The sequence below is a fragment of the Cyanistes caeruleus genome, chromosome 10 (assembly GCF_971803275.1).
Source record: "Cyanistes caeruleus chromosome 10, bCyaCae1.hap1.1, whole genome shotgun sequence".
In the NCBI taxonomy this organism is placed as follows: Eukaryota; Metazoa; Chordata; class Aves; order Passeriformes; family Paridae; genus Cyanistes; species Cyanistes caeruleus.
Genome location: NC_141710.1, coordinates 3276708 through 3301971, shown reverse-complemented (window position 1 = coordinate 3301971; position 25264 = coordinate 3276708). Strand labels below are relative to the sequence as shown.

Genomic DNA, 25264 nt, shown 5'->3' with positions numbered 1-25264 from the left:
GCTTAATACTTTTTCTAGCAATTTTTAAAATAAAATACCCATTAAAAAAAAAAAAATAAAAAAGAAAGAAAGAAAAAAAAAAGGAGAGGAAGGCAAGGAGTTCAAGAAGTTTTTGACTTTTGGTCACTTCAATTATTGTCTCTGTAGAGCCATCTGTAAGTTATCTTGACTGATAAAAACCACATAACATAAAACCTTATCTTAAATTAATTTGCTTTTAGTACTTAAATTCCAATAAAGTTTGACTGCATATTCTGACATTCTGAATTTGCTTATTTGCACAACTTAAATCCCTGGTTTTATCCACTACAATGTATAAAACTGCTTTCCAAAGCAAACTGACATGTTTCAGAGGAATTAAGAAATCATTTTCAGGGCAGGAGATACTAATTATGATTGATTTTGGTTTTCTTTACATTTACTAAACTTGCTCTTAAACCAAAAGAATAATATGAAAGTGTTGCTGGTATAAGTACAGCTGTTGGTATATGGCAGATATATTGAAAACCAATCAAAACCAAAAAGTGATTTGAACAGGAATATTCTCTTTCAAGCCCTAACATTTGTTTCACATTAAAGTGAAATTTCCATCAGCTTTAAATGGGACTTGTGGATGGGTCAGCTCTGGGAGACTCCACTTCACAGGGAAAGGTGACACGTAGAAAGGAGCCAAGAACAATTCACTTTGGAGACTTTAACTGGGTTGTACAATTTGCCATGGTGTTCAATATATTTCAAAGGTATCCCATGGTGCCAGCATTTCTTTACAAAGGTCACTGTAAAATCACATCCTGTATTAGTCCCTATTTCTGAAAGTGCTCCTTGTCTGCCAGCTGTTCAGCTGAACTTTGCCAATGAAAGCAAAGTTTCCAGGGTTATCACCCTGCCCCTTCAACTGCACTATCTGCAAAGCCATAAACCTGAGTGGGAAAAAAGATATGGAAAGGTTTATAAAACATTCTGTGAGCAGAGGCTGGTTCCAGTCTCACCTCCTGAGCTGAAGCTGGGTCTGGGCTCTCGCCACCATGCCTGCCGACTACAATGGGACGTGGGAAATGGTAACCAATGAAAACTTTGAAGGCTACATGGTTGCTTTAGGTAAATGGCAAAATATTCATGATATCAAGAGATAAATGGTTCAATCCTAAGTCAAATCCTTCTAAAAATTAATGAGCTTTTTCTGTAATGTACATTGTGGCATAAGGGTTTCTGCCAATCACAAATCAAGTAATTGTTCTTAAAATTGCAATGATCTAATTACATAAGCAGATGAAGACTTGTAGACAAAGATGCTGTTCTTTATTTAGATAAATGAAAAAACAGATACAGGTCAGGAAAAAAAGCCCCAAACCAAAAGGTTTTCAGATCTAGAAGTTCTTTTTTACTCCTGGTATATTCTTACTGTAACAGTGGAGCCACAATCTGCTTAAAGAGGAATAAGATATTCTGTAGCAGTAAAGTAACAATGCCATTATTTAATTAGTGCTTTGAACTACTTACAGTACAGAGATGGAAAATTTGATGCTTTAACTGATTTTCTACTAGTTCTGCCAAAGAATCTTAATCCTAATTGATTGATCTGTTCAGATTGAAATAGATTAAATACATAAACGCATAAAAATAAACTCTCATCATTATTAACCAACAATTGAAAGCAGTTGCAATTTTCTCAGTTTTGACCCTTTTAAGGGAGAAAGGTAAGTTTCAGAATTCATACTTTTTAGCTTTTGCATTTGTGGAAAAAAACGCAACAACTTCAGGGCCATCTGTAAATAATGTGCATATGCACATGTGAGGGACAAAAAGAGATCTTGGAAATGAGAATTATTAGGACAATGAGAATGATTAGGACAATGCCTTGAACTTCAGGAGAAAGATACACATTAATTGAAGTGATTTACGTGCATATATAAATGATAAGTTATATATACACTATCAGTTATAGTAATTTAAAACTGCCAATAAATAAGCAAAAAAACCCAACCCCAAAGCACTGCAAAGATTCATGTGCTGCAGGTGATTCTCAGAAAGAAATGGCAGGGATAGGCTGCAAAGATATTCTTCTACTCTTTTTCTCACCATTTTATCTTTTTTATTTTATATTTCAAATATTAATGTGCTCAGATTCAAAGCACACTGAGGTTTTGAGTTCTTTTAAAAAATTCATCTGTCCTTTTAATTAATGAATACACTTTTCTATACTTTAATTAAGATTAGTTTTGCCCTTTAAATCAGAAAGTTTGATTTTATCATAAACATGTTACAAAGTATTTAAATCTACTCTAATAGAACTACATATCATTTTTATTGCTTACATTGTTCAAAATGCAGGTATGAAAACCATGCTTTAATAAAACCTCCCCGATTTTTCTCCAGGAGCTACAAGACCAATATATTAGTCAGAAATAGCATTTCTTTAGAGGTCTAGACATTTTTTTTCCCTCAGAGAGAACTAAATTTTATGTTGCCTGGCTATAAATCAGCCCTGGAGATACCTTTAATCCACCACAGCAGATAAAATATACCCAAGAAGTCTTGAATATAAATACTGAACAAGACCATTATTCCCCATGTTTAAAAGTCACATTTTTTTCAAGCCTATCCTCTTACTCAATTCGATTAGTACTTCCCAAGTAGGATAATGAATCTAGCAGAAGAAAAAGGGCTCCATTAGCAAGTGGCATTGCTGAGCTGACAGTGATTAACACCCACCTGAAACCACCAAAGCATGGCCAGCAAACCAAACCCATTTCTCAGTCTCTTGCAGAAACATGGGAGATGATTTCATTTGCATACAGCACCAAAATAAGATTCCCTGGCAGCTATTTATTATTTATATCATTTATTGCAGATGGTGATGCTGCTGGCACTGGGGGGGTTGACTGGGCAAGCTGGGATGGTGGTCATGGATGTTCTCCCTTTGGTGACTGGCAATGCTTTCAGCCCCCAGCAGTTGTGTGCATCATCATGTCAGTCCTCATGATGAACAAAATCAGGGTGTTAAGGAGATCAGCACTGCAGAAAACACTGACAGAATATTAAACAGAAACTGTCAAATGCTCTACATGGATACTTCTTTGACTTTTGACTTCGAATTTGTCTCCTTTTGAACTGCAATTTATGTGTGTGTCTGCTATCCAACAATAATGGATTTCAGGTTTTTATTTGATTGCTTCTTTTTTCATGAATATAATTTTATTTCTTTTAAGCTAATTAATTAATCTCCTGTATACTCCCATAGACCATAGGTTCATCATGAAAGTAACATGTCCAGGTCCTCTTGATTACATACTCATTCTCCCTTGATTACACACCCATTCTAACATGCCAAATCTCTGACAAAGAATGTTATTCTCATATCCTTCTTTAGTGAGGCCAAAAAGGCACTCTCAGGCTTAATAGCCCCTCTTGTTTCTCATTCTCAAAAAAAATTCAGGTGATTTAACATACCAGCATCTATTCAGTCCTGGTTGTATCTTGTATTGGATGCTCACAATGTTCCCACAGATATCCTGTTAATAAATAAATCTATTATCAGTGAAAGATACTCGCAAATACAAGATGATTTTTATTTGACATTACCTTTTTCTCTGAAAAATGCTGCAGGTAAAAGCACCATTTGTGGAAGTATGTCTCACTTATTTTATTTATTTTTAGTTTGTAAATATAAATGCTGGGGGACTTTAATTTTGTTAGCAAATACTGGAATTTTCGCTCTCTTTTCTCCTTTTCGATAGGTATTGATTTTGCAACTCGTAAGATTGCAAAACACTTGAAACAAACAAAGGAGATTGTTCAAAATGGAGACAATTTTAAAACCAAAACAATCAGTACTTTCAGAAACTATGATGTGGATTTCACTGTGGGAGTGGAGTTTGAAGAGCACACCAAAGGGCTGGATAACCGAGTGGTAAAGGTAAAAACCTGGTACCTGATATCTGTTTATACCACAGTTAGCACCAGCAGCCAGCAGCTCCCAAAATCAGCTGAATATGTTAAGTGAAACCCAAATATTTTACAGACATCTGAGGATTTTTATAAAGCAGCCTGAGACACTTTTCTTTCCTGCTACAAGCATTTATAAGAAATGCAAATCAGGATGGCTACTGGGATACGTGAGGACAATCATTAATTAGGTTTTTCTACTGGGGGATTTTTCCAGCTTTTCTGATACACCTTGTGTTTCTAGAAAGTAGAAAAATTGTATTTTTACCTCTGCATCCTCCTCAATGAAACTGTGGGTTCATCCCTGTAAATTCAGGACTGTATCAATATAACTTTTCATTTTGGGATGGCTGTGTTGGCACTAATCAGTCTCAGCTGCGCAGTTTAACAGTTGGACATTGTTAAAAATAAAGCTGCACTTAGATTTTAATGTTAGGGGAGCTTTGGGAAGGGACAAGGACAAAAAAAAAAGCTTGGAGCGGTTCAGGTGGCAGGGCAGAGGGGCAAGGAGGCCCAGCAGTGGGTGCTTCACTGCCTGGGGAATAACTGGGGTAACCTGAGCTCTGAACTCCCCCAGGAACCTGTGGCCATTTGCTCAGACACCTTCCAGGGAGATTTGAGGACAATACCTGCATTAAGGGCAGTGTTGTAGCCCCTGCCCTGCCTCCTGTGGCAGAGTCAGCTCCTGGGGGATTCAACCAAGGCTCTCTCAGAGCAGTCAGGGAGGAAAAGAACACACACAAGCACTGATTCACATCCTGAATTCAGTTTCACGTTTCTGTATCAATACTGCCTCTATTTTACTTTCTTCTCACCCTAAAATGTGTAAGCAACACTTTCAAATGTAGATCTTAAATTTCCATTGGCTGTCCCTGTGGGAGCCTTGCTAGTCCAGCATCTCCTTCCTCCTCTGGTCATCATTCACTGAATCTCTGTGTTAGCAGCTCTGCAAGTTCCCAGCCCTGTTCTGCCACTCAGCTCACAGCTGCCAAACTCTGAGAAGCTGAGACCAAAACTCACTGTCAACGAGACACCTTTGTTTTGGCAATTGCCACATAAAGGAAAAGTTTACATTTGAACTCACATTATCCTTTACTGGAGGGGCACAAATTTAACAGAAGATGCTGTTTGTTCACTATGGATCACTTTGAATTCTCAGCTAACTTTGTGCAGTGTAATTCCTGTGATTTCTTCCAAATTATTTCTCATTCACAGCACTGCAAGCCATCGAAGAGTAAGACCCATTTTTTTCACTACTCTGAACACCCCTATATCTAAATTGTCTTTCTGTCTCCTCCTCCAGTGGGCACTGGGTGGAACAAATTCCTGTGACAAAGTCTTTACTTTAAAACACTGCTCCCACATCTCTTCAGAGCAGTTGAAGGCATTGCTCAGGATCAAAGGACTCATTAGTTTCATCACTCCTTAAATCCATCAATTAGTGCTCCTCTAGTGCTCATCACCACTACCAAAGCCTTGCTCTGCAAAATCTGTTCACTTGAGGGAGGGAGAGAGGGAGGGAGGAAGGAAGGAATTATGCATTTATAACCCTACCTGCTTTAATTACTTTAGTCTAACATTAATTTCTAAACAAATCATGTTATTTGTTCCTAGAGAGGAGAAGGAAGAAGGATGCATGTCGTGCCATTATTCTCTGAATTGCTCTAAAAGTATTTTCTGGTCATTTTATTAACAAAACAATGCCTCAAACACATTAAAGTTAGATGAAGGTAATAAAATCAGTAGGCCACATTTAAATGTAAAGAGGGCATAGATAATTTAAAGAGCATGTAGCTTGAAAATTCCGTAAATAAGAAAGAAATTAACTGAAATGGAATGAGTTTTGTCTCATTATTAATGGAAAGCTCCCTCATAACAGAAATAAATCATCCAGTGCTGAACTAGAAAATGAATTAAGCTCCCAATACGCTTGGAGCTTTATAATAACTGAGCTTTCATGGACTGTAGCTGGTGTCTAACAGGGAGTTGTCTGACACATGGTTAAATACGTCCCTAAAGGCACATCTGCAGACAGATAATTCAGCCTGTAAAGAGAACTTTTCCTCACTTAGGTTAAGGGTTATCCTGCTCCTGGACAAGAACTGGGATAACCCAGTACTTTGTGTGCTGCTGCCAGACTGGATCACACCAGGAGATGGTTGAGGGTGGAAGGGATCTCCTGGGAACACCAGGTCCAGCCCATCTGCTCAAGCAGGGTCAGCTACACCACACTGTCCAGCTTATGATCACCTCTCTTTAAATTTCTTTGTGAAAGTACAAGAAAATACACAAACAAATTTAGTGTAGGAGATGATATTAACTTACTCTTCCTCTTGTTACTTTATGCAGAGCTAGAAAAGGTGCTAGCACTGCACTTTTCAGTACAAGCTCCCAAGCTTCATTCATGAGACTCTGTAATTTTTTCATTAATGGCTTTAAACAGCAAGGAAAAAAATGCACTTTGTATGTATTACACAAGCAGCTGTAAACACACTCAACAATTCACCACTTGATACTCACATATGGGAAGAAACACGTGGAAATGACAACAAAGAACTGCAAAAGCTTCCCTTCATCACACTGTTGTCACTCTGAATGTGACTGTTTAAATGCTTTGGGTTATTTAGTTTTTTTATGAGGAAGATGGAGAATGATAGGAAGCAATTGTAATTGTGTATTCACATTGAATTTACTTTTGCATGTTCATTAGCTTCTGGTTAATATAACTGAGTTAATTCTCTGATTCATGCAGACCCTGGTGACCTGGGATGGTGACAAACTGGTCTCTGTTCAGAAAGGTGAAAAGAACAACAGGGGCTGGAAGCACTGGATTGAAGGAGACATACTGCACCTGGTAAGGGCTGCTCCACAGATCCACAGCACTTCACTGAGGCTGCAGCACAGGCTCAAGCTTTCCATTTCAAAGGATTTGGGGTTTTTTTTCTAGTTAGAAAGGTCTTTAGACAGTTCTGATCTCTGAACTCTAAGGAATTTCCCCCTCTGGTTCAACTCAGGAATGCTCAATTTCTTTCCACCTGCTCCCAATTAAGTCAAAACCCTGCAGTGGTTTTTTTTTTTGCTCCAGTCCACTTCCCTCCAGCTCTTAACCCTTCTTGTTACATTTCACCTCTAGCATAATTTCATTTTTATAAAATCACTGGTAGGGAAAAAAAGAAGAAAAAAAAACCCAATCAGATTGGAAGAAAAATGGTATTCTTTGTTCAGAGCAAAGCAATATGAAATTTTAGCACACTGTGCTGTAATACAGATTGGAAACCCCTGGACATTCAAGTGGATCCCACAACCAACCTATACTGCAATTATTTTTTCCTAGTTCAATAACAAATTCAAACATCTAAAGTAGCAAACTGTAGCCCAAAGATAGAAGTGGTTAGTCCAAGATAGGTCAGAAAAGCCTGTGCAGGAAATCAGCAATCAGTGATGGGCAGGAAGATTTCAAAATAACAGTATTGTAGAATCATCAGATCATTAAGGTTGGAAAAGACCTCCAAGATCACAAAGTCCCAGTTTTGACTGAACACTGCTACATCTCTCGTGATGATAAAGGTTGCAGAGTTTCTTGGGAAAGCAACCAAGAAATGGGCATGGTAGCACCTACTGGATGGCACAGAGGGTAGAGAGTACGTAGATTCTTGAGAAAAGCCCATGGTTCTGTCCTGTCCTGTCTGTCCTGCTTTGCCCCAAGCCATCTGCTCCTTCACAAGTTTCCTTTACACATAGTTGGTGTAGGCAGTCACAGTGGCTCCCATCTCTGTGCCCAAAAGGTCAAAGACAGGAATTCAAAGCCACAATGAGCCACCTGACTAAAATCACCTGTCCAGGGCACTTCCCCAGCTCTGCCTGAACACACATTCAAAAGCTGACCTGAAAGGTTCTACATGCTGGCACCAAGGTTTGGGCTGAGGCTGGTGGAAACAAAGCCAAGCAGATCCTTACAGCAGTCTTCAGAAATTGTCCTGCAGGTCTGGCCCACTGCTGGCCACAAAGACAGCTCCAGTCCCTCCAAAGCCCTGTCTGGCACAGGAACACTGCTGATGACACCAAAACTGGCTGCATTGCAGTGGGGCAGCCTTCAAGGGGTCACTGCAGCCCTGGGCAGAAATGGTGCATTGTTCTGGCCCCTGAGAAAGGGCTGGGCACCCCTCTGAAGCAAATCAGCTTTTTAAGGCATTCCTCTTTATTTACTTCCTTGTTCCAGTGAATCTCGTGCATTTTCAGCTAACATGAATTATAAACTATTAGAGTACATTGTTTTAGTAACAGAGCCTGAAAAAGCCTTGAACTAAAGCACAATTTTAATGTATTTTTCATGTTTATTCTTCTTTGAGTTCAATTTGTATATCAAAAACTAATTACTGCAACCTTCTCTTTACATATTTATGCATTTTTTTTTACTGTTCTCTGTTTCATAAGCAGAAGTTTTTAATGCAGTGGCTCAGTTGCAGTCATTTTTGGTGGGATCTGATATACATGCAAACTACAACTTCTACCACTATGTCCTTACTAATTGTTTTAATACTGTAGGAACTGACATGTGAAGACCAGGTGTGCCATCAGACATTTAAGAAGAAGAACTAAAATGGAGCAGAAAGCCTCACAGATCTCCATCACAATGTTATGCTATTATGGTTTGTCTAAAAAGAAGAATGAAGCCCGATTTTCATTCCTTTGACATTTCTGTGTGAATGTATCATGTGCCTGTTTATGGAAACAAACACATTTCACAGAAATAACATCAAACAGTTACAAACCTCATAAATTCCTTTGCCTTTCAGTCTGGAGTTAAATAAAAGCAATTGTCTTTTAAATAATGTTTCCCTACATCTCTATAATGACTTCAGGAAGAACGTCCATTAGCAACAAGGCTGAAAATTAACAGTGACAATTATTTCAATCACAGCCTATGTCTCCAAAGTGCTGTATTGTCATCATGTCTTTGGGTGACTGAGTAACTTTGGATATTCACTGGACTGTTTCTGTTTCATTTAGTCCTGGATCACTAAGTCCACAGTTTCAGGCAACAGAATGCCTCACTGAGCACAATACACGTCCTTTCACATGGGGACTGTTCCCTTGAATCTGGCCCAGGTCAAAAGTGCTGCTGGTTATCACCTGACAAATATCTCACGGCCTTTGTGAAGAGCTGCAGCTCCTCAGCTCCAACCTAACGTGGATCAATGGCAATGCTGTAATTTCCAGTTAGAACTGGCAGCCTAATAACCATCCCAGCAGAGAAATCTGCTGCTTGAAGCAAGCTCTGCATTGAAGAGTTACTCCATGGTGTGAAAACTGGGGCACACTTAGGGCTGTGAGAGGAAAACTGCAGAGCATACACAGTCTGAGCGTAGCCTGTGCAGAAAGAGCGGTCAGCATGCTGCAATCTTCATCTTGTACCACCTTTCAGAGACTGTAAAAAGAAAAGTCTTTTCCCAGCAACTCTTCTATTCAGGGTTTTTTAAAAGAATTCACATGTTCTTTGCTAAAGGCAAGTTTAAGTTAACCATGATGAACACTACTTCAGTAGATAAAAACTTTATTATTCAACAATATGTTTGCATACCTTCCCCAGAAGACCTCGTGTGCCCAAAAGCTCATCCGCTTTTTCCCAATGACATGAATTATTCTAAAAAAATACTGTCTTTCCTACAACTTTGCTTTTCAAATAAAAAAACTTTCACATCAGCTTTAGCACTCTTAAGTTCCCTCTTGTCCATATCCTCCATCTTCTGTTTAGTATGGGAGGAGTGAAAATCTGCCTAACATATCAGTGGTAGGGAAGTACAGAAAATTGTGAAAACACTTTGGCAGAAATGGAGGAGCATATGCTTTCTCCTCATCTCCACCTGCTCCTCAGCCCACTCGCTGTCAATAGCTCAGGGTAGGAAAGGAGTGAGAGTCTCCCAGCTGACAACTAGGTTACATCTGCAAAAATCTGATTAATTTACATACCACCAATACTTCTGTGGCCGTGGCCATTATCCTGGCTCCAGCTGGGATTGAGCTAGTTTTCATTTTATTGGCTGTGGTTTGGATTTAGTGTGAGAACAACACCACGGCCCTAAGAGCGACCTGCGCTTTTGGGGCCCAGAGCACACTGCAAAAAAGGCGACGACTGACGAAGGGACAGCTCTTGGTATGGAAATCCAGGAGCTTCACTTGGCCTTCAACGGGATCCAAGGACAAAGACAAGGACAGGCTGAGGGTCAGGATTATATCTGAGGCAAGAGGGGGCGGTTCCAAGGGCTGGGATCCAATGGGAACAGGTAAAAGTGGTGCATAGGCGGGGTTAGGGACAGGGAGAACCAATAGGACAGCAGGGGTGGAGCAATGCACTGAGATATGGCCAATGGGGGTCCAGGGAAGGGAGAACATTCTAGAGGATTTACATAAATGGTGAACAGGGGTTGAACAGGGTGACACAAACTTGGCAAACCGATAGAGCATCAGAACCCAAGAAGATTAATGTTCAACTGCAAAGGCCTGGGGGAGAAAGGCTTCTCTCACCCCCACCTCGGGAGATACTGCTTGTTACCACCTTTCCAGGGCTGAGGATTTTTGCGGAGTCCCTTGGCCCTCCACAGATGCTGATATCACACTGATGGTTTAGTTGTTGCTAACTAGTGCTTCCTCTAAGTCGAGGACTCCAGGTTCCCTGTTCTCCCTGTGAGAAGGTACACGAGATGCTGGGAGGGAGCAGAACCAGGACAGCTCACCCAACCTGGCCAGAGGGATATTCCAAACCATAGAACATCAGGCTGAGTATGTAAAGTTACAGGAAGGAAGAGGGAAAACTGCTGTGTTTGGGATGGCATTCCCTAGAAATTCCTTGGTCTTCCCAAGGAGCTGTTACCCGTGATGGACCCCACTGTCCTGGGCATGGCTGAACACCCACCTGGGAAGCGGTGAATGAATTCCTTGTTCTGCTTTGCTTGTGCACTCAGCTTTTTCTTCACCATTAAACTGTCTTTAGCTCAGCCCAGGAGTTTTCTCAGGGAATGGCTGTGTGTGCTCAGTTGCCAGCTGGAGTTAAATCACGACAGGCATAGAAGTGCATATGGCAGGATATTTTTATGAATTGGACTTTGCTTCTCCTGATAAAAGTTGATTTGGTATCAAACTTCCTGTGTCCTTTGCCTGAGCAACGCTTTCATGTTAGTTTGCACAGAAGAAACTGCACTTGGAGTTAGTAAACTCCTTATTTTGTTGTATTCAGCCCTGACTTGGATTTTTTTTTAGTAGAAATGTATTTAATTCATATTTCTAAGTCTCTGTTAGTTACAAGGACAAAAAAGTACCACACCTCATTAAACTTTCAAAATATTAGCAGAATGTAATCACTAGGAAACAAAACGTGCATGTTTTAATCAGCGATGCTTCTCCTGGTTGGTTCTTGCCAGGAGTAACCCTGTTTGTAAATTCACACTAAATTATAAATCCAAAGAAAACCTTTCCTATATCACAAGGAACTATCATCAATTCACTAAGGGTGAGTTTGAAGAGGGAAAGCAAATGTTCTTCAACTGGTTTCTTATGCTCACTAGTTCTATCTCATGGTTATGGTTTAGAAGTAAAGAAAGTAGGAAACTGAGCACAAGTAGACTTTGGCTGGATCTGACCCTATTGTTTTGCCTATCTTGGAAATGAAAATTCCAGACTTTTTAAAAGGAAGTGATAAAATATGCAAGCTTTTTTACTCTCCAAAGTGACATTTTGTTTTTGCACATATGCAAGAACTTGCAGCCTCCTTTACAGCTGCATGCACAGCTCTGGAGACAGAGGAGATATTCACACTGTTGCATTAGAATTACTTCCAAAGGTATCCTTGTTTGTATCATATTTGTGATGTTACACTGATGCTCAAAGTCCCATATCTCCTTGTCAGCAGATTAAATACTTGTGCTGGAGGAATAGACCTTGCTGGTAAATCAAAGAACGTTCATTCACATTTTTTCAGCCCTCTGGCACACAGTGCTGTCTCGGCTGTTTTGAAGGATTACCATTTGCATGGGTTCTTTTGCTCATAGAGAATATTGCTCAAGTACAGCCCCAGGAAGAGAATTTATCAGCAACCTTCTGATCCTGTGTGGTGGGTTGGCCCTGGGTGGATTCTGGGCACCCACCAAAGCCTCTCACTGCCCTCTGCAACTGCACAGGGAGAGAAAAAACAACAAAGGGTTCATGGGCTGAGATAAGGACTGGGAGAGAGATCCCTCACCAGATACCATCACGGGCGAAACAGGCTCTAATTGGAGATATTAATTGACTTTATTACTAACAGAGCAGGATAACTAACTAACTTTATAACTTTATAACTAAAACAGAGCAGGGTAATGAAAAGTAAAATAAAACCTTAAAAACAGCTTCCTGCCACCCCTCCCTCATTCCCAGCTCTGCCTCCTGCCCCCAGTAGTGCAAGGAGAAGGGAGGGGGGGTTTGGGTCAGCTCCTCACCCCTGGCTTCTCCTGCTGCTCGGGGAGAGGAGTCACTCCCTGCTGCCCCAGGGGTCCCTCCCACGGGAGACTTCTCCAGGAACTTCTCCCCCCTGAGTCCCTCCTGGGGCAGAGAGTGCTGCCAGCCCTGCTGCTCTGGGGTCACTCTGCCACGGCTCAGTCCTGCCAGGCCAGGCTGCTCCAGCCTGGGAGCAGGGACCCCTCAGCACAGGCCTCCCATGGGCTCCCAGCTCCTCCAGGATTGTCCTGCTCCACTGGGGGCTCCTCCCCGGGCTATGGGGACATCTCTGCATCCCCCATGGATCCCCAGGGGCTGTGGGGACATCTCTGCATCCCCCATGGATCCCCAGGGGCTGTGGGGACATCTCTGCATCCCCCATGGATCCCCAGGGGCTGTGGGGACATTTCTGCATGCCCCATGGATCCCCAGGGGCTGTGGGGACATCTCTGCATCCCCCATGGATTCCCAGGGGCTGTGGATGGATCTCTGGATCCCTGTGAATCCCCAGGGGCTGTGGATGGATCTCTGGATCCCTGTGGATCCCCAGGGGCTGTGGATGGATCTCTGGATCCCTGTGGATCCCCAGGGGCTGTGGATGGATCTCTGGATCCCTGTGGATCCCCAGGGGCTGTGGATGGATCTCTGCATCCCCCATGCCCTCCAGGGGCTGTAGGGGCACAGCTGCACCTCAGGCTCAGAGGAATCCCTGCTCTGGTGCCTGGAGCTCTCCTGTCCCCCTTCCTCCCTGCCCTTGCTGCCTGCTGAGCTGTTCCTCTCACACTTCTCACGCTGCCCTTCTCTGGCCAGGGCTGCACAGGAACTTTTCTCTCTCCTCAGCTCTGTTGTGGCCGAGGTGTCCCCACCGTGTGTGGCTGAGCAGCCCTGGCCAGCAGCACCTCCGTCCTTGGAGCTGCCAGGGTCGGCTCTGCTGGACACGGAGGAAGCTTCCAGCAGCTGCTCACAGAATCCAGCCCTGGAGCTCCCACCCTGCCAAAGCCTGGCCATGCAAAGCCAATAAATCCAGAACAGAAAAGCCTGAACAACACAAAAGCACTTCCTCGTGAGTGCAGCACTGGGAAAGAATCAGCACCATCACCTGTCACTGGGCTTTCCAAATGGCAATGGCAAAGCTGTGTGGAACAAATGTTTATGGTGGAATTTCTAAAAATCTGCATTAAGCCAACTGGCTCTGCTTCGAGCCAATTTTTCTTCCAAAAGTTAAACATTTTATTTCCAACTGCTAAAAGAAGAGAGCAATGCTGCAGGCAGAGGCTGTAGAATGATGTTATTGCTCCTACCAATTGTGCTCCTTGCCCTATGATTCTGACTTTCTCTAGAGCTCTGGAGGGTCACAGATATGCAGAAAATGCCTTCCCAGTTTGCCATGGATATCCTGGATGCTGTGCTGCTCTGCTGCTTGTGAAAGATACTCCACTGCCATCTGGCAAGAAGACTGAGGTTTTTAAACCAACATTTACTTCATGATCTGATGAAGACAAAATTTAACCAAAAAAATGTTACTTAATTATTTGTATTCATTTGTATTTATATTTATATTTTATTATATTTAAAATATTATATTATTAAATTAAATATTTAAATATTTATAATATTTTATATTTTGTATTCTTGTTATTTGTATTCTTTTAAGCAAGGGTACATATTTTGCTTTAGAGGGGAGAGATTGATAGAAATCATTTCTTTAGAAAGTGTTCTTCCCACTAGAAGACATTATTTTCTTTAATTTGTGACTGATGAAAAGGGCAGAGGTTGCAGATACTTTAATTTCAGCTTGCTGATTACACTTCTTATGCAGATTGTGAGGATTAGAAGAAATCATTTTGTGAAAATGAGATTTAAAATAATATTAATGAGACGAGCTTTTCAATAGCTGCAAAAATGTTGTCAGTTATTCTCTAAATATCACAATTTCCTTAATTGTATCTCACACTGCAGTGCTTCAGCCACCATTAAATAGAAATGGGAATGCAGTAGATGACAGTAGATATTCCAGAAGTAGTAAGAGAAAAGCTACTAATGTATAGCAAGACCCAGAAACAGGAACTACTGGAAGTTCTCTTTACCTGTTTTCATGCTACTGTACTTTGGATTTCTGCTGGCTTTGGTTAAGGGTCCAGTCTTTCAAAGAAAGGCTTCCTGAAAAACTGATAAACCCTTCACAAAGGCTGTAAACCTAATTATGACTTCAGAATTAAAGCATGAAAGTGAAGTGGGATGGCTCCCTGTGAAAGCTGCAACAGGCTTCCTTTGAAATGTTTTTTACTGTGCAGTGCCCTTGCTGCCTTTTGCACTGCACCCAAAGTTAATTGTTTTCCTATAATTTCTTAATTGTCTTCCCCTGTCACCTCTATTTCATTCCCTTTTGGATATATACATGTATCATATCCATGGATATATATGCTTATATCCAGGGCTGGAAGGGTTCATAGGTGTCCACGATGATTATTGGCCCACAGCTTTTGAATCAGTTTCCCAGGGTAGACTGGCCAAGCAAACCTGACTGTAAAATATAAATTCTTTAAATATAATATTTCTACGATATTATGTGAAAATGAATAGCTCAATCGAATGCCTCCAGTAAAATAAAGGCTAAGGGTGAACTCATGTTTATCAAGTCCCAGAAAATCATTTAGGATAAATGCCTGTAACCATGGAAAACCTTCAGCTGGATGCCAATGAACTCAAGCATGAGATAAAATCCCCTAGAAACCAAGCTTTGGTGGTTCTGCTGCTCACAGCAGTGCTTGTTTCATTGCCTACTTTACAATACTTAATATTTTTTCTACTTACTAAATGATCTGATTTGCCTTTTTCCAGCTGTCTCTCTAGGAACTGACTTGCTTTTTCAAAATTTGCTCACCTTTTTCCTACACTTATGTAGGGAAAAAGAACTTTAATAACAGAGGTATATGCTTTTTCTTGGAGGTGCCATAAAGTCAAAGATTGCTTAAATTTTCTGATGATCAGACTAAAGCAGTGCTCTTCCAACAGGGCAGCAGTCCTGCTGAAGATTGTACTGTGCCTTTTTTGCTGAAAATCCCCCCACTCCATCATCATCCCTCCCAGCCTCGGCAGAGAAAGGTTATTTATTGAGCTTTGGCACAAAAGTGAGTAAAGTCATAATAAAAGTCAGTTGGTGTAACAAGTGAGACAACAGCAGGTTCTCAAAAGATATAATTTTATATTTTCTTGATATGGTTTTAGTTAATTTTCAGCTTTTGAAATAATTGTGTGTTGAAATAGGTATTGGAATTTGTTTTGCAAGTAGCTCTGCTTAAGTCAGAGCACTTCCAGGGAGTCATTTGTTCAGTTCAGCCAGACCAGTTCTGATCAGGCCTCTACTGAAAACAGATTCTGAAGCTGCAGAATTTAATGCATTCAAAGTATCATGGTCAGAAAAATGTGTATTGCTGTTCACTGTTGTTGATACAATAAACAAATGCAATGAAGTCCTGAATGTTTAGAGATGAGGTTTTAAGTTAAACATTTTTCTTTTTGCTTAGATATTGAAAACAAGCAACTAAAAATAGAGACATGTGACATATGGCATTTTGTTCTGTCATTAAAAAAAAAGAGTATTTACATTTATTTATATAGACACATATATTGTTTTTTTTTAATAATCACGTACAACTTAATTTAAATTAGACTTTCATTTTCTAAACACTTTGGAGAAGCCAAGAGCAGCCAAATAGTCAGGAAAAACACCTGGAAGATGAGCTTTACTCGTTAGAGGATTAAGGCAGAGTTGAATTGCTCCCTTTGTGAAATAACAGCCTTGGTTCTCTAAAAACACAGATTGCTGTTTGCTACTAATGGGTGCCTTGTGTAGCATTACAGCAAATTGCTTGCCTTGATGGCATCAGTTGAACACACAGCAAACATGAGCACTTAGTTAAAATGTGAGCACATCCAGAGCTGCAGAAGGAAAATAACTGATTTCCAGAGCGAGGATTTGGGTCATCAGAGATGAAAGATTCCTGGTTTAGGGGACTTGTGTCATCCAAAAGAAGAAGCAGCCCCAGGTTTTCTATGGCCATGCTGATTGCACAGTGGCTCTGCAGAGAGCCAGGGGACAGAGGATGAAGTGACAGTGGCAGGAGGAACTGAACCCTTGGCAGGATCACTGTGGTCCCAGAGAAGTCCAAGCAGCTCCAGCCTTTCCCTGAGCTTGGCTTTCCAGGTTTTTATAACTTGCTTCTTCACAAGGATAAATCTCTAGATGCTCTAGATGCTTCTGTTTCAAATAGGAAAGGCAATCCTTCACAAACCACAAGAAAAAAGATCTGTTTTGCTCACTGTGTATCTCAATATAAACAAATATAAGCAAGGCTGTGCATGAAAACACCCTAACAGCTCCTCAGATCTCAGGTTTTATTTATAACATGTGACAGAACTCTGTGGCTGTCCTGCTGCAAATGGTTTAAATAAAAAGAGACCCAGATTTAGAATCTTTCAGTGAAAAATGGAACACATTTTGGCACCTTGGAATGGGTCAAATAAGGCCCAAATAGTTCAGCTCACCCTGCAGATTTGTTTCCTAAGGAATTGACAGAGATTAAAATTCTTTCATAGAATAAATAAGTGCCACCCTGGTAGATATAACAACAGTGCAACAATTTATCTAATAATCTAATTTATTCCAAATATATGCAGTCCTCTGCCTTGATGGCAAACAATAGAACAAGCAAGACTCCTCAGTCCATCCACTCTGGATAGAATTCTGCAGCCAGGTGTGTTCACAGCCAGTTTCCCCTTAGTTCACAGGCCAAATCATTTTCTCAAATATTAGGTCCATGCTAGAGCATTTGAGGGACATGTTTTGCTTGTTTTCTGGATTCCACTTGGATTTAAGGACCAAAATATGAAAATATTTCTATCAATTTCTCTCACTTTGTTAAGAGGTTATAACTTATGCTTCTTCCCTAAGCACTCCATTAGGTTTTGGTAATGAAACCATTGCACCATTACTGTCCTATCCTTCCCTGCCAGCTGCCTCAGCAGTAATTAATCTCCTCTGACTGAGGAGCATAAAGGTGCTTTTATTACCATTTTTCCCTGCATTATAATGATTATATAGGGAAAAAAAAAAAAAAGGAGAAAAAAAAAAAGAAAAAGAAGGCACCAGAGAACATCTTATGGTAGGGGAGGATTTCATGTGAGAACTTCTATATCCAGTTCAGTGTCATGTCTTCTTATCTGGCAGTATTTAGAGGGCAAAATAAATAAATCTTGGTTTCTGTAGTTCCCTGTGAAGTGTGAGGCTGTAACTTTCAGAAGTTATTTGAAGCCACAGGAGAATTTGCAGCATCTTCTCTGGAGATAAATGCTTTAAATTAGTGATATTTGGTTTTTTAAGAGAACTTATATGAGTAGTACAATAAGCACTTTTTTTCCTATACTATTACCTTCAGCATAGAAAAATTTCCTCGGTCTGGTCTACACTGCAAAGGCTTCTTGCCAGAAACCTCTTTTTGTCACAGGTCTATAAACACAAACATGATGACAGCCAGCAAAGCACAGTTTTTGTCTTGTGCAAATCAAATCTACTTTCCCAACCAGCAGAATTCTGTCAGCCAATACACAACCACTAAAGACCCTGCTGACAGAATGGCATTGTCTCCAGTGTTATTTAATATTTTAATATATATATATGTCTAGCTTCTATTAGCAGCCAGAGCCAATCTTCTGAATCCCATCTCAGAGGAGCTTTCAAACAACTCCAGCACTAATTTGTAATACATCAAATGTAACAATACTCATCAATTGTCATGGAATAGTTCACATAGAAAATCAGACAGCATTTTCATTCAAGTAATTTTGTCACTCATTTTAAAGAGTTTCAAGCAGTGGATGGCATCTCTTCAGTTACAAACCCATCCAAGGAGCCTGCATTTGTCAGCAAAACAGACAAGTGTGCACAGAACAGAGCAAAATCCCAAAATCTGTTCTGTTTGGGGTTTTTGTCATGGGTGTAGTGCAGCCCTTGATACAGAAAAAGGTGTCACAAAGGAAAAAAGCCTTGTCAGTCGATTTGATGTCAGGAACAGTTCCCATGACGTTGTCCTCCCACAAATATTTACATTGAAGAACTGCTTAACCAAAATTGAGTTAATTCACTGTTTTTCATTGAAATACTGGAATTAAAATGCATCAGTGAAAATTGAAATATTTTTATTTACTTCTGCAGAAGACATTAAAAACTATCGTTTAGAAATATGTGATAAATTTGCTTTCTCAGACAGATTTACTACAAAACTAGTTTTGGAATTTTGTGTCCAGACATCAGAGAGGAAAAAGAAATGGGGATGAACAGAATCAAGGCGCCATCGAGTGGTGAATCTTGTACTCACACTGCCCTCTTCCCTCAAACCAAAAATAGTCACTATAGTCATTTCATACCTCTGTGGTAAATTGAATTACATCCCTGTCATGTTTTCTTAAGAACAGAACTGTTAAGATAATTTGTGTACTTACAAGCCACCACAACTTTCCAAGTACTTTTACTTCGGTGGGGGGGGATGAAATTCCAACAACATACTGGCTACATGGTGTTAAAAATCCTCAGTTTCAATTCAGAAAGCCATATAAAAAACAACCCATCTCCATTCTCCATGGAAGACTTCATAAAGGATATGAAAGGATGTGTGAGGGATGGTTATTATCACTGCTTGGAGGGAGGGGGAAGCTGACTGTATTACAGAATGGCAAGAACAGCAGCATTAGAGTTGCACCAGAAAGCTCTAGCATTAAAAGGCTAAACTTTTTTAGTCTAAACTGAGACTCTGTACTGATCCTCACTCATCAACAGATTTTATAATTCATCTTTGGGAATGAATTTTTCCCAGAGTGCTGCAAATCCTATGTCAGCTTCCATTTATGTAATATACTGACCAAGGATTGAAAAAGAGATATTCAAAGCTAAAAGAATTCATTGCTACAGTCTGAGTTTACAAATTCAAATCATGAACAGAGATTGGGGAGATAACTTGCAGTCTTCAGACTACACCAAGAAAGTACACAGCACACACTAATATTATTGAATTATATATGTATGACTGTATCTCTGAAAAAATTAATGTTTCAGGTTCTACTAGAAATGTGGAAACAAAAGAAACAGTGCTTGTATAAGACTTTACATATAAATACATTGTTACATTTGCCTCTGGCAGTATGTTTTTTATGTCTGATTATTGCAAAAGAGCAAGGGTAACATTTAATATAGCTTTCATCACGGCCTGCTCTCCTACTAAACAACTTGTTACTGAGTTATTGTGAAGAAAAAGCTTTTGATACAAAGACACACATTCTGTGCTGCAGAAATGCCACAGGATCCTGTGTGCTGCTGCTTTCTGAACACAAGGCAAACTCATAAACCATGCAGCTCCAATCAGAAATACAGAGGGGTTTGACCTTTCCTAGAAAAACATCTACATATTACACTGCTGTAAAAAAATTTAAAAATAATAACAAATAAAATAAAAAAAAGTTCCAAACCTGCTGACAAAGCCACCTTCCATTTGACAGGCATTCCTCAAGGGAATAGTGTTGGATTGTGGTCACATTTGGGGTTTCTAGAAGGTTCTTCTGACACCCTATGTAAATTACCCTGTCCTGAAAGCCAGACATGGCAGCAGGGTTTGGTTTTCTGTGCCCAGCACACCACAAGGCTGACCTGCACATCAAATTATAAAGACAAAAGGCTTTGTGCCTAAGCAGTGAGATCTTAGTGACAGAGTCACATCTGTGCTGTGCACCCAATCCCCTTTCCTTCATTTGCTGACAAAATGCACAAGTGGAAGGTATTGTCTGGTATCACTGCACTGCCACAAAAGCAGCTTTAACATCATTGCTGTGAGACAGACACTGTAGGATATTGAGATACTTGAATTCTGGATGGTTCTGAGCATCGTACAGACTTGCAGGAGGAGCTGAAGCCTCACCTCTGCATCTGGAAAACCCCAAACTGCAAAATTAAGAGAAAACAACCAACTTCTTTCCCAAGCCACAGTCAATTATTAAAGTCTCACCGTGAACCTTTCATGTTGACTCAGTGTCCATAATGCTGCTCTTAAATTCTCTTTTATTACCACTTTGCATCTGGATAAAAAATAAGTCTATGTCAATTTTGTCTGACTTTAATAGAAAACAAACACAGTGTTCTCAGTTGTCCAGGGTGCTGGCAACCCATGCTATTCAATAAACAATTTTTGCAAGCTTATGGAAAATCTGATGCCAAATCATTTCCCAAGAATGCTGCAACTCCGTAGTCAGCAGCGATAAGTTAATAATATATTATAGCAAATAAAAATGGAAATCACAGAATCTCTGTCCTGAAATCTATGTTGTTACAGAAATTTTAAGTAGCTACTGGGCAGATACTCCTCAGACAAGAAGAAATCATTTTATAGGTTTTCTAGTTCATGTTATCTAAAGACTATATTCAGGGCAAACTAAACTGCTCACTGAATCAGATCTTAGGAACAGTTTGGCAGGTTTGAAGATGAGCAGAGAAAATGGAATAAGTTTATCTGAAGCCTCAAAACTTAGTAAAAGAACATTAGCACCAACGTTCAACTATAGTGGAAGGCATTGTAAATCTGATAAAGAAAGAAATTACAAGCTCCAAACTTGGAAACCTGGGAAGATATAAACTGCTTCCTCCTGAACCTCTTCTGTGGTTTAAGGGCTGCCCTTTTGCCACCAATCTTAATGGAAATGGAATCGTGCCAGGATTGGAACTGTGGCCTCCAGGAAATAAAACAAGAAGCAAGTGTTAATAAATCAGGAGTATTAACAGGTCAATCAGGATGGTTCTTGCTAAGTGATTACATGAATGACATAAAGATAGCCCTTATCTAATGAATCAAATGTGCCCAAAGAAGCTGTAGCACAGGAGGTCAAGAACTGGAGCCTTTATATTATATACAACACTTTGGTCTCTCTCACTGACCTTTATTTCTCAGAGTTGTCTGTTTAAAGACATCTCTCTCCTTTTTATTAGCATGTGGGTATCACACACTACGGTGCTACCACAATTAATACTTTAGGTTTTCTCTTTAAATTAAGTCCATATCAGATGCTGCTGAGACTATCGCTGATTATCCTGTTGCTGATTTTAAAGAAGGTGGTATTTGTGCTCACTTAAAACCCTGTTAAAAATAGTGAACTTACCACTGAAATTTGAAAACAGCATGAAATTGGTTAATCTTGATGAGATGAAGACAGCCAGTACAATAAGTCCAAACCTACATGGCTTAATTTTGGCAGTATTGTGAGTTGAAAAGGCAGGTCTGTAATGAAAGTGTCAGGCAATATTATTTTAGATTACACCAAATACAAAACTTCCAATCCCTCCTTTACTTACTACAGCATCTCATTCCTCTGCATGCACTACATACATGATTGTATTTGAAGGAACAACCATTTTTAGAAACAATCATTTTATGCCCCATCAGGCTGCTACTGGCAGGTTACAGGTTTTGTGGAGGATAGGATTATATTTTCTCTAATCTAAACTCTAGCCTTTTGACAGTTCTTATTTCTTTACTGGGGTTTTAATTCCTCATTATTCTAGTCAGGTTAATGTTTGGTACATGGGTCAGGATTGTATCCAAGGCTGGGGATGTTTGCAAGAGTAAGAGACAGGCTGGGCAGCTCAGAAAGTGCATTCCACACCACCGCTGTCCCTGAGCCAGCACAGGGTGAAATGCTGTCCTAACAAGGGAGGCTTTAATTCAGATTTACAGCAGGGTTTGTCTCACAGCTCTGCCACCTACATGTTAATAACACCTTTCCCTTAAACCCAGCGTGTTCCATCAATCTTCACTGTCTGCCAAGTTAAGGCTGCAACGAGTTTTGCTTCAGTTCACTGCACTGCAAGTATGAACTCCCAGCAATCAGCAGCACGGCACATTAATTCACGTGTAAAATAAACACAATACTGTAGAGCTGACCTGAAGAGCTGAGTGCCTCTGTTCCTCCTAAAAGCAAGGGCCTTATGAGAACAGAACAGCACTCCAGGTTGCAGGGTAGCTCACTTAGGGAATTGATAAACCATCAATAGCAGCTCAGTCAGCCAAGCCCGAAGCACTGGAGAGCTGAGCCCCAGGTGAAATGCAGAGATCCCAGGAGGGGCCACAGAACCTCGTGAGGAGAATCAGCAGTGCCTGGAGCCTGGAGAAAGAATTTGTGTCCTGGGGAGATCAATCAAGGCAAAGAAACCCTGCAGCGCAGGACTGAGCTGCCTACTGCAGCAAGCAGCAGCACATATTTATTACATAAAATTATTACATGTAATATATGTACAATGTATTTATTATATTTATTCTTATATTAATTACATTTATTTTTTTATTTTTAGGTATGGCTCTACCTGACAGCACTCCAGAGCCAAATAGGAGTTTTCACAAATATATATATAGATATATATAGACATAGCTCTTATTTCCAGACCTCTAGTCTTTACTTGAGAGAAAAAGAAAATGGTCTGGTATTTTATTGTTAAAACACCAGCTATTTGCTACTATGGATAAACTATAGGTGCTTATGATTGATATCCCAAACTGCTTTAATATTTTTCTCTGAATTAATGATACTATACTTTTTTATTTTTAAGTTAAAATGCTATAGCCTACTTCCAAAAAACATTTTTATTACCAAACAAATTCAAAACCTGCCAATAATTTTATAGTCAAAATAATCTGAGCTGAAATCTTGGAAAACTGAGGTTGAGTGAGCTGATTCTCCCTTGAGACGATTACTTGGGTAACAAAAAAGGTCCTTTTTAATGAGAACTTTTTTAATGAGATTTAAAAGTAGCTTTGTACCTACGGGAAATGTGTCCTACAGCACTCTATTACCAGTTCCTCTGTTATACACTTGTAGACACCCCTATATCCACACTTACAGAAATGTGTTCCTAACAAGAAGGCACTTGTGGAATGGCTGTTCACATGCACTGAAAATGTTCTGTACAGATTTTTGTGGTTTTTGAAGGAAAAAGGTTGCACTTTTCTCATCTTTGAGGTTGCACTCTTCTCATCTGCAGCCATCTCATCATTTCCCTGCCTCATCCTCTCCCCTTTCCCTGTCCGTGGGACAGGAGACAGCCAAACTCAGGGTTGTGCCCTTCCTCCAGAATAAAGAAAATGCCAGATTTCTTTCAGGCCTGGGAGGAGAGAGCTAAGCCCAGGGGTGTGATGCTCTAGGTAAGCTGCAGCAGGTGCCACTGCAGAGCCAAGCAGAGGAGAGAAAGGGGCCCGAGGAACTTCAGGGCAATGCCCACAATGCCCTCTTTCACTGCTCTGCAATAAAACACCTACTTGGGGGTTTTTTACCTGAAAAATATCTTTCAGTAAAAAAGTATAGGAATAACTGTTGAGTTACACAAAAAACCTGAGGCAGAGCTTGTGTTCTCATGTAATCCCTGTACTGAAAGGCTTCCCAGAGACATGCCGCAGTTCCAGCTGTTTTGTATGCAGCCCCTGATGAAACAGTGCTCAGTACAAGATACACAGGAAACCATGTGAAAGGCAAACAAATACATAATATATTCCCTCTGTACACCCATTTAATTTCCACAAAGGATCATGGACTCAGACCTCACACCCAGCTGGTAAACTTGCCTCTAACAGCTTGTGAGGGGTATTTCTTATTTCAAATTTAATTGCTATTTTTTCATTTATTCTTTCCTCCTGTAAGGTCAGTTTGTACCCTGTGCTATTTCTCTCCCCCTTAGCTTTTCTATTACTACAACTCCCCAGGAGAAGCTAACAGCAAAATAATTTCTTCCTTTCTCTGCTGTTATTTTCTTGACTAACAAGCTCTATGCCTTCATCTTTCCCTCAGTTTGCTGATCATCCTTAATTGCCCTGTAACAGTCTCGTCTCTCTCTCTGGACAAGACTTCAGTGAGTTTTTCAAGGAAAAACACACAGTGTGTGCTGTATATCCCCCACTATTTACATTCTCTATTATGGTCACTTTCTTCTACATATCTTCTTTCAATGTTCCACCTCAGCCATCTAAAAATCAAGAACTATACTCAAAATTCATAAATTTTACTCAAATAATTCCTTTTAGGCAGGGTTTTCCAGACTGTACATCCTAAAATTCTGTACTCAAACATTTTCAGTGTTATTCATTACTTTGGAGAATCATCACTGTAATGAATTCAAAGTGGAAAGCAAGACTTCAAGAAAGCTGAAAGTCTAAATTCATCATAGCAGTTGACAATATTGTGCCCCTTTTCTTGCTTCAGGCATTTTTCTTCTCACTTTTCATCAGATTTGTGGGATTTTTAAAAGATTTAATTATCCATCTTTTCTCCCTTGGAGTGAAAATGACAAGAATTGCAGTAACTATTCTGTCTCTCTCGCTATGTCCTTCAGACTGTAAACACTGCAGGCCGGTGTAATCCTTCTTGCAGTGTTGTGGGATAGAGGACACAGGGCTCCTAACCCCCAGCTGAGCACTTGTATCAAAAGGAGAATTTTCTTTAACTGGATCCCAATCAAGATAAATATCCTCTGTGTAATTATACAACAAAATGTGGGGAATGCAATTTTTAGAGATGGAATTTCAATCTGGCAGTAGGGGTAGGAGAAATTCCCTCAACAGGGGGTTCTTGTGCTCCGGTGCTTCCCAAGCCCTCATATTCCCCACGTTTCTATTAGATGCTGTTTGGGATTGCAGCAATTTTAGCTGGCAAAATGGTTAAGAAAAGTGTCACATTTCCTGTGTCAGGCTCATGTGTTTGTCTTTGAGAGAGATGGGCACGCCGGGCTCCCTGCCAGGTCACCCCAGAGCGCTGTCACCAGGCTCCT

The 25264-nt window shown here is 40.3% G+C and overlaps 1 protein-coding gene and 1 long non-coding RNA gene across 2 annotated transcripts; one reads left to right on the top strand and one right to left on the bottom strand.

Moving 5' to 3' along the window:
• Positions 1-972: 972 nt before the first annotated feature.
• Positions 973-9648, top strand: RBP2 (retinol binding protein 2). Its single transcript, XM_023933506.2, has 4 exons — positions 973-1098; positions 3738-3916; positions 6698-6799; positions 8491-9648. The coding sequence occupies exons 1-4, from the start codon at positions 1026-1028 to the stop codon at positions 8542-8544; spliced, it is 408 nt and encodes a 135-aa protein (XP_023789274.1). The 5' UTR covers positions 973-1025; the 3' UTR covers positions 8545-9648.
• Positions 9649-15599: 5951 nt separating this feature from the next.
• LOC111933751 (uncharacterized) lies at positions 15600-17923 on the bottom strand. The gene is made up of 2 exons (XR_002866862.2): positions 17847-17923; positions 15600-17754 (listed from the first exon to the last, which is right to left on the bottom strand). It is a non-coding gene; the product is annotated as an uncharacterized LOC111933751 (long non-coding RNA).
• Positions 17924-25264: the final 7341 nt, after the last annotated feature.

Coding starts and splice junctions, on each gene's coding strand:
- RBP2 (XM_023933506.2), top strand. CDS start 1,026: ATGCCTGCCGACTACAATGGGACGTGGGAAATGGTAACCAATGAAAAC. Junction 1,099..3,737: donor AGGCTACATGGTTGCTTTAG/GTAAATGGCAAA, acceptor CCTTTTCGATAG/GTATTGATTTTGCAACTCGT. Junction 6,800..8,490: donor AAGGAGACATACTGCACCTG/GTAAGGGCTGCT, acceptor TTAATACTGTAG/GAACTGACATGTGAAGACCA.